The sequence below is a fragment of the Symphalangus syndactylus genome, chromosome X, assembly GCF_028878055.3.
Source record: "Symphalangus syndactylus isolate Jambi chromosome X, NHGRI_mSymSyn1-v2.1_pri, whole genome shotgun sequence".
NCBI classification, from domain to species: domain Eukaryota; kingdom Metazoa; phylum Chordata; class Mammalia; order Primates; family Hylobatidae; genus Symphalangus; species Symphalangus syndactylus.
The window spans coordinates 30833282-30846228 of record NC_072447.2 but is presented as its reverse complement, the minus strand read 5'-3'; the positions used below and the strand labels follow the sequence as shown (position 1 = coordinate 30846228).

General features: G+C 45.9%; 1 protein-coding gene across 2 annotated transcripts in view; it reads right to left on the bottom strand.

Annotated features, from left to right (window-relative positions):
- Positions 1 to 8624, bottom strand: part of SYAP1 (synapse associated protein 1) — a 44039-nt gene extending 35415 nt beyond the window's left edge. Inside the window, exon 1 of one of the 2 annotated variants that reach the window (XM_055269383.2) lies at positions 7842 to 8624. In XM_055269383.2, the coding sequence (XP_055125358.1) occupies positions 7842 to 8016 (175 nt within the window). In that variant the 5' untranslated portion in view covers positions 8017 to 8624. The remainder of the gene's footprint in view (positions 1 to 7841) is intronic. The other variant, XM_055269382.2, reaches the window with a different exon arrangement.
- Positions 8625 to 12947: the final 4323 nt, after the last annotated feature.

Below are 12947 nucleotides of genomic sequence, written 5' to 3'. Positions count from 1 at the left end.
GGTGGCTCAAGCCTGTAATCCCAGCACTTTGGGAGGCAGAGGCGGGCGGATCACGAGGTCAGGAGATCGAGACCATCCTGGCTAACACGGTGAAACCCCATCTCTACTAAAAATACCAAAAATTAGCCGGGCGTGGTGGCGGGCGCCTGTAGTCCCAGCTACTCGGGAGGCTGAGGCAGGAGAATGGTGTGAACCCGGGAGGCGGAGCTTGCAGTGAGCCGAGATCGCGCCACTGCACTCCAGCCTGGGGGACAGAGCGAGACTCCATCTCAAAAAAAAAAAAAAAAAAAATTCTAATCTTGCCTGATGTTTTTCAGTTTTTATTATTTTCCACAGTTTGGATTAAATTCTAATTTTTCTGGCCACAGGTCTTCAAAATAATGTTTTCAATATTTCCTTTTCCTTTTTCCCCATTTTTCCTAATTGGAAATCACTGAAACCTAAGCTGTGCTTTCTTAAAGCCCTGTGAACTGAAGACTAGACAACTTAAACTTCAGAAGAAAACAACAGTAACCTATTTATATGTGTTGCTGTTGCATACTATTATATTTCAGCAGGTGCTGCCTCTAAGCCTCCAAAACAGAGAGTGCTACCGGGAACAAGTCGACCTCTTCTACTTCAGTGCTGCATTCAGTGCCCCATAATGATGAGCCCCTCTAAGCAAGAAGTAGCCAGAAAGATTATCTTTCTGTACCCATCTCCCTACAATTCTCATGAAAAATAAATATACAAGCATGATAGAAATCATGCGCAAATTGACAGTGGGGATTGTGGCAGGCCAGGTCTCACTAACATAGGCTTCCATCACAACTATTTCAGTACTGACTGAGTGGTTAAGTTAAATATTAAAAGCCAGTGACCTTATACAAAGGCTGGAATGTAACAAAAGCCCAAGAGTTTTGCCTAGGACTTTCCTGAACCTTAAAGCACGATTAAGTAAGTTTTACTGTGGGTCTGAAGAGACTCCCCAGGCCTCCACAAACAAGTTGATTGGGAGTCTGAAGGAACTCCCCAAACCTCCATGATTTAGCTGGAGACAAGATAAGGGTAATCACCTCAGCACCTGGACCCAGTTAGATAAAGTAAATTTACTGAGGCTCCAGAGGAAGGTCTTCAGGACTCAGACCTTAGTTGTAGATTAAAAGAAGTTAATCACTTGTGTCTTTAGATGAATGCACACTTAACACGTAGACATATAGCTTAGAAGGTATATAAGCTCTGGAAAACTTTGTAATTTTGAGTTGGTCTGGTGATAATTTCCAGGCCTTCTCCATGTAACCGGTTACAGAAATAAAAACTCTCTTCCTTCCCAGTTGATCTGCATCTTGTTATTGGGCCACGAGAAATAGCAGCCTGACCCTCAGTTTGGTCCAGGAACAAAACCATGCTTTGCAGTCAGAGAAACAAATCTAAAGTTCCGAAAGAAGAGGGTTCTTTTGGAAATAAATTCCTTTTATTCTTTCCTCAGAAACATATTTTGAATTCAAACAATGATTTTTATTCCAAGGGAGAACTGTCATTTAAAAACTGGTATTTTAGCATAATCATTCCATTCCTCAGATTTTAATGACTCCATGGGTGGAGTTTACTGAACACACTGAATATTTGAGAAAGCACAAGTTCTTGCCCTCGAGGAATGTCCATCTCTAAAGCAAAACAAATAAATAGAGAATCAAAGACAAAAAGAGGAACAAGAGTATTCATTAAGCAGATGTGGCAGCATGGAGGGAGAACTGTCTCCAGAGAGTTATTAGAGTGGCCTGGGAGTGAGATGCAGAGCATGACAAGAGATTTTCAGGGAAGAAGTCCATAAAGACAAGAAGTGATTTATTAATTTTGCAAAGAGATCAGCTGACACCACGTTAAAGACAGTTTTTATTTTGATTTTGATTTTTTATAGAGATGGAGTCTCACTATGTTGTCCAGGCTGGTCTCAAACTCCTGGGCTCAAGCAACCCACCCGCCTTGGCCTCCCAAAGTGTTGGGATAACAACTGTAAGCCACTGCACCTGGCCAAAGGCAGTTTTTATGAACTGGCTAGGAAAAAACTGAAACTAAGATAGGAGTTAACACGAAGTAACAGGAGTACAATGTCCACTTCAGTCCATAAAGTGAGGGTCTGAAACGAAGTAGCGCCAAAGAAAAGGAAGTCAAATTCAAATGTATCTGAATACGACTTAGCAACCTCCTGGAAGGTGGGGGCCGACAGCTAACATTTAAAGTAGTTATTTTACCTTCATTTTAATTATGTCATTTTTTATTCTCATAACCTTCCTGGGACAAGGAGAAGGAATAATCTGCCCAGTTCAAAAAAAGGGAAGCTGAGGCTCACAGAGGAAAAATGATTTGTCCTATGTGATAGGGGCAGATCTTGCTGACCGCCCAGCCAGTAGCCCGTCTCTTCTGCCTTGTTAAAACCACCCCAATTTTGATGGGTGCCCATGTGGCCAGCCCCAGAGAATGAATCTTGACAAGTCCACACCAACAAAGGTAATGGCACTACCTCTGTCAGGATCTCTGCCACATACTTGCTGAGAATCCCGTGAAGCTTAGAAAAGCCATGTGACAGCTCCACCCCAAGAAATTTAAGGGGATACCTGCAAGGCGGCATCCAGAAAGATTTTCTTTCTTAATAAAAAGGGAGCTATGGGGAGAGTCCTTGTCCTCCCTTTCTACTGCAGCTGCTGTCTTGTGAGCCTGAAGTGACCAGCCTGAGGATGGAAACCAACTCACTGTGAATGAAGGAGAGGAAGCGTGGAAGAGATTGGTTTCCCTGATCACATCGTTGAGCCATGGAGCCGACCCTGGGACCTCCCTCCCATCCCCACACTTCTTGGAGATTCTGCAGAAAAGCATTAACATGGCAGGCCTGAGACTGCTATCCTTGGAAAGGCTTGCTTTCAAGGTTGGCCACTGGCTGGGTGTCCGGGAACTTAAATTTCAGGAGGGCTCCCATCATTTCTTAAACTGCTAAGAATACCTCACTGTGGTTTACGCTGAACTCCCGCTTTCCTTGTGGGGGTCTGGAATTTGGATATGTGGCAGGCAGAGGGTACCTATGTGACCAGTCTCCAGTAAAAGTCCTGGGCACTGAGTCTCTAATGAGCTTCCCTGGAAGACAGCATCTCACACGTGTTGTCACAACTCCTTGCTAGAGGAATTAAGCACGTCCTGTGTGACTCTACTGTGCCTACTTACCCCTGGACTTCCACCCCATGTGCCTTTTTCCTTTCCTGATTTTATTCTTGTACTCTTTCATTGCAATACATCACGGCCATGATTACAGCTATATGCTGAGTCCCATAAGTCTTCCTAGCCAATCATCAAACCTGGGGATGGTTCTTGGGGACTCCCTGACACAAAAATAAAGTTCCTTTCATTAAGCCTCTAACCACTGGACTTTCTGTAATTTGCAAATGATATAACAATAAAGACAGTAAGTAGTGTAGGGAACTCAAACACAGGCTATCTGCCTCTAAATCCCAAGCTCATGCTCCAATCCCACACTGCCTCAGGTCAGTTGAGCAAGTTGACAAGGGCTTGAAGAACTGAAAGGAATGGTAAGAATAAAGGAAAGTAGGAAGAGCTTCAAAGGTCAGAAAAAACATAAATTTGTTAAAGTAAACACAGAGCAAGGTAGAGTTTAAGGCTTGCCGCAAGAATAGGAAGAGAATAAGCATACAGTGGCAAAGTCTTAGGAAATTAATATTCTTATAAAAGTAGTTGGTTAATTTTTCAAAGATACTATATTTCATACAATTTTAGAATTTCAGCATCTTAGTGTGGGAATGGACCTTCCTATCCAGGTAGCCCCACTTCCAGGGGTAGGGAGCACAGGACTTAGAAGGGCAGCCAGTAATTACTGTTACTCAACTCTAATCAGAAAATTCTTCTCAATTCTCTAGTCATTTCTACCTCACAGCCTCAGGTCTATCCTCATAAGGAACATCTACGACTTCTTTTCTGCAAAAGACCTTTCAGATTTTCTGCAATGTCCCTAAGTTTCTTCTTCAAATCGAGATCCCCAATTTTTATTTTATTTTTTTATTTTTTTGAGATGGAGTCTCGCTCTGTCGCCCAGGCTGGAGTGCAGTGGAGCGATCTCGGCTCACTGCAAGCTCCGCCTCCCGGGTTCACGCCATTCTCCTGCCTCAGCCTCTCCGAGTAGCTGGGACTACAGGCGCCCGCCACCACGCCCGGCTAATTTTTTTGTATTTTTAGTAGAGACGGGGTTTCACTGTGGTCTCGATCTCCTGACCTCGTGATCCGCCCGCCTCGGCCTCCCAAAGTGCTGGGATTACAGGCGTGAGCCACCGCGCCCGGCCGAGATCCCCAATTTTAAAAAGTATTGTTCGTAAGCCCTAGGATCCAAGCTATTGACTGTTTGCATTGTAAACCTGGGTGTGTTATCAGAACTCAATTAGATATTTTACTTCTACATCAAAGCAGGTACATAGTTACCTCTGTACACTCTAACTTTAGGAGTCCTCTTAGTTTTCAAGTTAGGCAGCTGGAACTTGAAATATACTTTCCCTACAAAAAAAAGGACAGTCTAACACAGACCCACTGCAATACTAATAGCACTTTTCAAAGGAGGAGGAGGAGGTGGCCCTTTCCCCATTCCTAGGCATGGAGTAGTTTTAGGGACGGTTTAGAAAAAGCCAAAGATCACAAAGCTCATCTTTGGCCATCCTCCTACTGATGTAAACTGTGTGACTGATTCAGATATTTAACATTCTCAGATCACAAAGCTCATCTTTGGCCATCCTCCTACTGATGTAAACTGTGTGACTGATTCAGATATTTAACATTCTCAGAGGTACAGATTTTCTTTTTATTTATTTATTTTTTTTAGAAAGAGTAGAGGCAAAGCTCTAATTTGGTTGACTTTAACAAAAACCAACCAACCAACTTAATGGCATGGGGCCTTGAGGGAGGTAGGGAGGAGCTCTTAAGTGAGTTCTCCTATAAATCGTTCCTTCCTTTGGAGACAGTGACAATAGGAGGTTGTAAGTTTATCAGGAGGGAGGGCCAAGAATCAGGAGACCAGGAGGTTTGGTTTTGAGTGAGGGAGTGGAATGCAGGCCTGGGTGTCCACCACTAACTGGTGAGTTGCCTAAATGTATAAATAGGTCACCAGGAACCAGGAAGTATTTAGTGTCCAGTCTTGAAGGTAGGCACTCAACAAATATATGCAGAACAAATGGGGCTCCCAGGAGGTTTTTTTTTTTTTTTTTGAGATGCAGTCTCGCTTTGTCACCTAGGCTGCAGTGCAGTGGTGTGATCTCGGCTCACTGCAACCTCCGCCTCCCGGGTTCAAGCGATTCTCCTGCCTCAGCCTCTTGAGTAGCTGAGATTACAGTCATGCACCACCACGCCCAGCTTATTTTTGTATTTTTAGTAGGGACAGGGTTTCACCAGGTTGGTCAGGCTGGTCTTGATCTCCTGACCTTGTGATCCGCCTGCCTCGGCCTCCCAAAGCTGCTGGGATTACAGGCGTGAGCCACTGCACCCGGCTGATATTTTATGTAGATTTCAAAAGACTTAAGAAATGAATCTACTCTGGGAGTCAGGCTCACAGATGTTTAATTCCAGTTTTCAAAACATAAATGGGTTTTCTTAAAGACAATATACTTCTTAGGATCAATATGTAGAAATAAAAAATATCTGATCATCTCTCATCTCTCACAGTTTGTATATGAACTAGAACCTTTACGACTTTCTAAAATCGCATAAATTTCAGAAAGGAAAGAATTCTCATTTATTCTGAAGCTTTAAATTCACAATGTGTATGTGTTTGTGGGTACTTCCATCTAACCTCAGCTTCCGTAAATATCAAAAGAGAATCTGGTGAGCAGAAAGATGGCAGCATTAGCTCCAAAGTACACATCCATATGAAAAACACAGTTATTAGAAAATATTCAGAGGGGCCAGGCGCGGTGGCTCACACCTGTTATCCCACCACTTTGAGGCCAAGGTGGGTGAATCACTTGAGATCAGGAGTTTGAGACCAGCCTGACCAACATGGTGAAACCCTGTCTCTATTAAAAATACAAAAAAAAAAAAAAAAGCCAGGTGTGGCAGCGCGTGCCTGTAGTCCCAGCTACTCAGGAGGCTGAGGCAGGAGAATTGCTTCAACCCAGGAGGTGGAGGCTGCAGTGAGCCGAGATCGTGCCATTGCACTCTAGACTGAGCAACAGAGCAAGACTATTCTATCTGGGGGCCTTGGGCTGAGATTATGTACTGTCATGGTTTGAGGTTATGTCTGTTTTCCCTGTCCTTTCATCCCACAGTAAACTTTTAAATGTTAGGGCCCAGCCTGCCCAACATGGCGAAACCCCATCTCTACTAAAAATACAAAAATTAGCTGGGCGTGGTGGTGCATGCCTGTAATCCAAGCTACTGGAGAGGATAAGGTAGGAAGATCACTTGAACCCTGGAGGTGGAGGTTGCAGTGAGCCAAGATCGTGCCACTGCACTCCAGCCTGGGCGACAGAGTGAGACCCCGTCTCCAGAAAAACTGTTAGGCCCTTTCTTACTCAAATATGTGTTTATCTACTCTCAGGCTGCGCTCCACCCCCATCCCCCCACCCCCATCTTTTAGTAGATTCTTCAAATGTTGCTGAACTTAGTATCTACCTTTGTTGCAGTTCTCTCACTTGTAGTGCTGGGCTGCTTTAGGGCTCACCTCCTCAAAGATGCTTTTTTGTTTTGTTTTGTTTTTTTGAGACGGAGTCTTGCTCTGTCACCCAGGCTGGAGTGCAGTGGTGCGATCTCAGCTCACTGCAACCTCCACCTCCCTGGTTCAAGCGATTCTCCTGCCTCAGCCTCCTGAGTAGCTGGGATTACAGGTGCCCGCCACCACGCCCGGCTATTTTTTGTATTTTTAGTAGAGACGGGGTTATCTCGTGTTGGCCAGGCTGGTCTTGAACTGCTGACCTCATGATCCGCCCACCTTGGCCTCTCAAAGTGCTAGGATTACAGGCGTGAGCCACCACATCCGGCCTCAAAGATGCTTTCTCTGATCACTGAAGCCCACCACGGTCTCTCCAGAAATGAGAATTACTACAGCATGTGTTTACTCCACGTCTATTATCACCCGTCCCCCAACCCCTGTAGACTGTAAACTTGGAAAGAGCATGGGCTTTAAAATGAGACAGATCGAAACTCAAATTCCACTTCTACCACTCACTATCAGTATAACTTTGGCCCAATAACTCTGGGCTTGTTCCCCCAACTCACTGGGGGTGTTTAACACATGAAATGGGATATCTTTCATAAAACATCTAGTACTGCAACTTGCGTATAGCAGACAGGTGGCATTTTCTCTCCCTCCTTAAGGAAAAAGGTCTCTGTACCTAAAAAGCAGATGACCAGGGGCAGACATTGACATTCAGTAACTGTCAGTTTACTTCAGACAACACGTTCTGACCTAGGGGCAAAAAAACATTTTCTCAACCAACTCAAGCTCGCCAACGATCCCCGATCTGGGGGGTGTAAATGAAGGTTTTCGAGTTGAACAAAAAAGATTCCTTGTCAAACCTGAAGACGTCGGGTCACACTGCTTGACTGCATACCTGATTCCAATGTCTGCAAACTTTGTAGACTTGTCACCAGGAACTTCAGGGACAGGACCTGACTGCTAGATGAAGTTCTGGCCTCGTCCAGATCCTCACCAATCTCTCCCGACCCGGAGAGGACTGACTGACAGACACATCTTCCTTCCTTGCCTCCCACCTCGGCCCCCTCATCCCCCAGCCAGTCGGGCCCGCGCCCCAGGGGCGTCCCAGAGGAGGAATGCGCCCCCCTACTTCCCGGTCCCAGAGCCAGGGCAGACTCACTGCCGAAGTCTTTGGCCTGGTGGAGGAGCTCCTGGTCTCCCGCTTGCTGCAGCTCCTCCTCCGCGGACTCAGCCACCGTCTCGGACGGATGCTCGGGTGGAGCGTCTCCATTGGGCTGCCCACCGCCTGCCGCCGGCTGCTGCAAGCCCAACCAACTGCTCAAGCCACGGAACATCCCGCCCGCGGGGCCGCCGCCGCGGTCCCGATCACCAGAGACCGCAGCGAGCACTGGTTGCCTCTGGCTCCACTCTGCGCGACTCTCAGGGAGATGTCCGGAAATCAGAGGAACACCGGAGCCATCCGCAGCCCCGCCTCTATGAAGACTCCGCCGCGGCCGCGCAAGCGTCACTTCCGTCCAAAGGCTCCGCCGCTGGTGACGTCCGTTGTGACAACTGTTTTGTGCGCATGGATAGGGAACAAAGAGCTTTCCCAGCGTAGCCCCGCCTTCCCTCTTTTCCTCATTCGCCAGCTTTGTAGGTGACTGACCTAGTAGGCATGTGGACGGTGTCTTTGTCACAATCCTAGCCAGTCTTATTTTAAGATTGCCTCTAAGGGCCGGGCGCGGTGGCTCACGCTTGTAATCCCAGCACTTTGGGAGGCCGAGGCGGGCGGATCACGAGGTCAGGAGATCGAGACCACGGTGAAACCCCGTCTCTACTAAAAATACAAAAAATTAGCCGGGCATGGTGGCGGGCGCCTGTAGTCCCAGCTACTCGGAGAGGCTGAGGCAGGAGAATGGCGTGAACCCGGGAGGCGGAGCTTGCAGTGAGCCGAGATCGCACCACTGCACTCCAGCCTGGGTGACAGAGCGAGACTCCGTCTCAAAAAAAAAAAAAAAAATTGCCTCTAAGCAGCTTGGCTGGTGACTTAGCCTCGCCTTTTCAGGTCCCGCAGGGCTGCGTTCCCGCAGTATTGGATGTCTTTAGCCTCCTCCTGAGCCCAATTCAAAACTAACCCAAAGCCGCCAAGCCCAACAGGGAATAAGAGGACGGAATAAGGTGTTAAACAACACAATGGGATGCTGTCAGCAGAATCTAGACTATGAGAAGCCACAGGACAGACAACCTTGTTTCTTCAAATAAATTGCAAGGAAGAGGGGGGTGTGGTGGGGAACCTATAGATTAAAAAAGACTTAAGAGATGTAACCCATGGCCCCTTGTGCATTTTATTAGGACCCTAATAAAGCAAACACATTGAAAAAAATAGTATGATACTTATTATAAGAACTGGAGGCCGGGCACGGTGGCTCACGCCTGTAATCCCAGCATTTTGGGAGGCCGAGGCGGGCGGATCACAAGGTCAGGAGATCGAGACCATCCTGGCTAACACGGTGAAACCCCGTCTCTACTAAAAATACAAAAAAATTAGCCGGGCATAGTGGTGGGCGCCTGTAGTCCCAGCTCCTCGGGAGGCTGAGGCAGGAGAATGGCGTGAACCCGGGAGGCGGAGTTTGCAGTGAGCTGAGATGGCGCCACTGCACCCTCCAGCCTGGGCCACAGAGCGAGACTCCGCCTCAAAAAAAAAAAAAAAAAAAAAGAACTGGAAATTTGGACACTGGGTAGTTGATAAAATTGAGGAATTGTGAAATTAAAAAATTTTAATTGTGGTAAAATACACAAAATTTACCATCTTAATATGATTTACCATCTTAACCATTTCTAAGTGTACAATTCAGTACTGTTAAGTACATTCACATTGTTGAGCAATCAATCTTCAGAACTCTTCATCTTGTAATTAAAAGAATGAAAAATAGGCCGGGCGCAGTGGCTCACGCCTGTAATCCCAGCACTTTGGGAGGCCGAGGCGGGAGGATCACAAGGTCAGGAGTTCAAGACCATCCTGACTAACACGGTGAAACCTTGTCTCTACTGAAAATAGAAAAAAATTGGCTGGGCGTGGTGGCGGGCGCCTGTAGTCCCAGCTACTTGGGAGGCTGAGGCAGGAGAATGGCGTGAACCCGGGAGGCAGAGCTTGCAGTGAGCCGAGATCACGCCACTGCACTCCAGCCTGGGCGACAGAGGGAGACTCTGTCTCAAAAAAAAAAAAAAAAAGAAAAATAGAAAGAACTTCATCTTGCAAAACTGAAACTACCTATTAAACAACTCCCCATTCCTGTCTTTGTCATCCTCCTCCTCCCCCCATTCTACTTCTTGTCTCTATGGGTCTGACTAGATACCTTAATATAAGTGGAATCATTCAGTATTTGTCTGTAACTGGCTTCTTTCACTTAGTATAATGTCCTCAAGGCTGTGTCAATTTCTTTTTAAGACTGAGTAGTATTCCCTTGTATGTATACACCACGTTTGTTTATCCATCTGTTTATCCACCGCACATATTGAGATTTTACCAAAGAAATGATACCATATTGGGGCCAGGCGCAGTGGCTCACGCCTGTAATCCCAGCGCTTTGGGAGACCGAGACGGGTGGATCACCTGAGGTTAGGAGTTTGAGACTAGCCTGACCAACATGGTGAAACCCCATCTCTACTAAAAATACAAAAAATTAGCTGGGTGTGCTGGCGGGCCCCTGTGATCCCAGCTATTCGGGAGGCCGAGGCAGGACAATCACTTGAACTCAGGAGGCAGAGGTTGCAGTGAGCTGAGATCCTGCCATTGCACTCCAGCTTGGGCGACAAGAGCAAAACTCCGTCTCAAAAAAAAAAAAAAAAAGAAATGATGCCATGTCTGGAATTTGCTTCAAATTAATACAGGATGGGGGTGGGGGGGAATGGGTGGGGATATAGATGAAACAAGCGTGGCCATGGGTTGAAGCTGGGTAATTAAACATTTGTCTTTTCTATATTTTTAACTTTTCCCACAATAACATGCAAAGCTAACAAAAAACTAGTAATGTGAATAACTCCCTTCAGAGCAGAGAGTTCATGGACACATTTCCGAAGCACAGTCTTCAGTCATCAATTGTGGAAGGACATCCATGATTCCTTGCTCCCCAGCTATTTTGAGAAGAGAAGGACAGTTCCGGTGACCTGAGGGAGTACATGAGGAATTGATTACAACTCTGATTTCCCTGCTATCCAGTTTTCCAGCCTGACTTATATTTACATTTTATTCAGGTCCAGGATTTTAGGTTATCAAGCCCAACCTGTTTTTTTCTTTCCCCCAAACAGCTTTACTGAGATTTAAACAATTCACCTGTTTAAATTGTATAATTCAATGGTACATATTTTTGGTATATTACACTATTAATATTTTAAATTGAAGTAAACACAAATTTTTTTTACTGTACAATTCAGTGGCATTAATGACATTCCAGCCTGTTTTTAGAGTCCAAGCATTGATTCAGCTTTGAAGTCAGGAGATGTCTTAGGATCAATGCCTTTCTAGGCTTTATTAAGTCAATGAGAACCTGAAAGTGGTTGAGACTTTCGGGAATAGGATATTTGCTTCAAGTATGATTGAACAGAGCCTGGAATTTGAGTGAGAAGTCTAGGATGGGCTTCTAATTCCACCATCTAGTAGGTGAATAAACTTGACTTTTTTTTTTTTTTTTTAGTCGGAGTCTCACTCTGTCTTGCCCAGGCTGAAGTGCAGTGGCACAATCTCGGCTCACTGTATCCTCTGCCTCCTGGGTTCAAGTGATTCTCCTGCCTCAGCCTCCCAAATAGCTGGAATTACAGGCACCTGCCACCACACCTGGCTAATTTTGTATTTTTAGTAGAGATGGGGTTTCAACAGGTTGGCCAGGCTGGTCTTGAACTCCTGATCTCAGGTGATCCACCCACCTTGGCCTCCCAAAGTGCTGGGATTACAGGAGTGAGCCACCGCACCTGGCCTAAACTTGACGTTTTACTCATCCTTTTGCCCCTCAAGTTCCCTCACTTGCAAAAGAAGTATAGTGCTGGTCCTTGGTCCACAGCAGAGATAGGGCCCAGCCCTTTCAGCCTTACTCTGCTTTATCTTAACGTACACTCAAAATCGTGGTGAACACTGTGGTCACCAAGGGATAGACAGTTTTACAACTCTTCTGAAAGGTAGAATTCTTAAAAATAAGAGATTAGGCTGGGCACAGTGGTTCATGCCTGTAATCCCAGCACTTTGTGAGGCTGAGGTGGGAGGACTGCTTGAGTCTAGGAGTTTGAGACCAGCCTGGGCAACATAACGAGACCCTGTCTATACAAAAAATAAAAAATGAGCTGGGTGTAGTGGCTTGCACCTGTCGTCTCAGCTACTCGGGAGGCTGAGGCAGGGGTATTGCTTGAGCCTGGGCGCTGGGGGCTGCAGTGAGCTGTGATCATGCCACTGCACTCCAGCCTGGGTGATAGAGTGAGACCCTGACTGAAAAAAAGAAAAAAAAAAAAAGATTACAAAAGAAGAACATGAGCAATCAACTTGATGATGGGCTTCATTTTCATTTTTAAAAAATCATCTGGCTGGGCATGGTGGCTCATGCCTGTAATCCCAGAACTTTGAGAGGCCGAGGCAGGTAGATCACCTGAGGTTGGGAGTTCGAGACCAGCCTGGCCAACATGGTAAAACCCTGTCTCTACTAAAAATACAAAAATTAGTCGGGCGTGGTGGTGGGCGCCTGTAATCCCAGCTACTCAGGAGGCTGAGTCAGGAGAATCACTTGAACCCGGGAGGTGGAGGTTGCAGTGAGCCGAGATAGTGCCATTGCTCTCCAGCCTGGGCGACAAGAATGAAACCCCATCTCAAAAAAAAAAAAAAAATCATCTTGTGCGGATTCAGCAAAATGTTATGCTGGTGGTGGGCCATGAACTGACACTTGTTGAATGAGGGTACATCCTTATCCCACACAATTCAGTCAATCCGCACCCTGTTATCAAATTTGTTTTCCAGCTCATTATTTTTTCCATTTGAGATTAATAATACAATAGTTATTATAATGAGCCCTTTGTATATACAGATTATCTTTTATCCATTAGCCTCATGGATGAATAGAATAGGACAATTGGATCAGGCCTCGCATCCTGTGGTGGAGTCTGGCTGTGCATTGATGTCCTGGCTTTGCCACTCATATTAACTAATGAACCCTTGGTCAAGACATTTCACATCTCTGAACCTCAGGTCCCTCATTCTAAAGAGAGGATCATAACAACTGTCCTGGTTGTAAAAAGGTAATGAAAG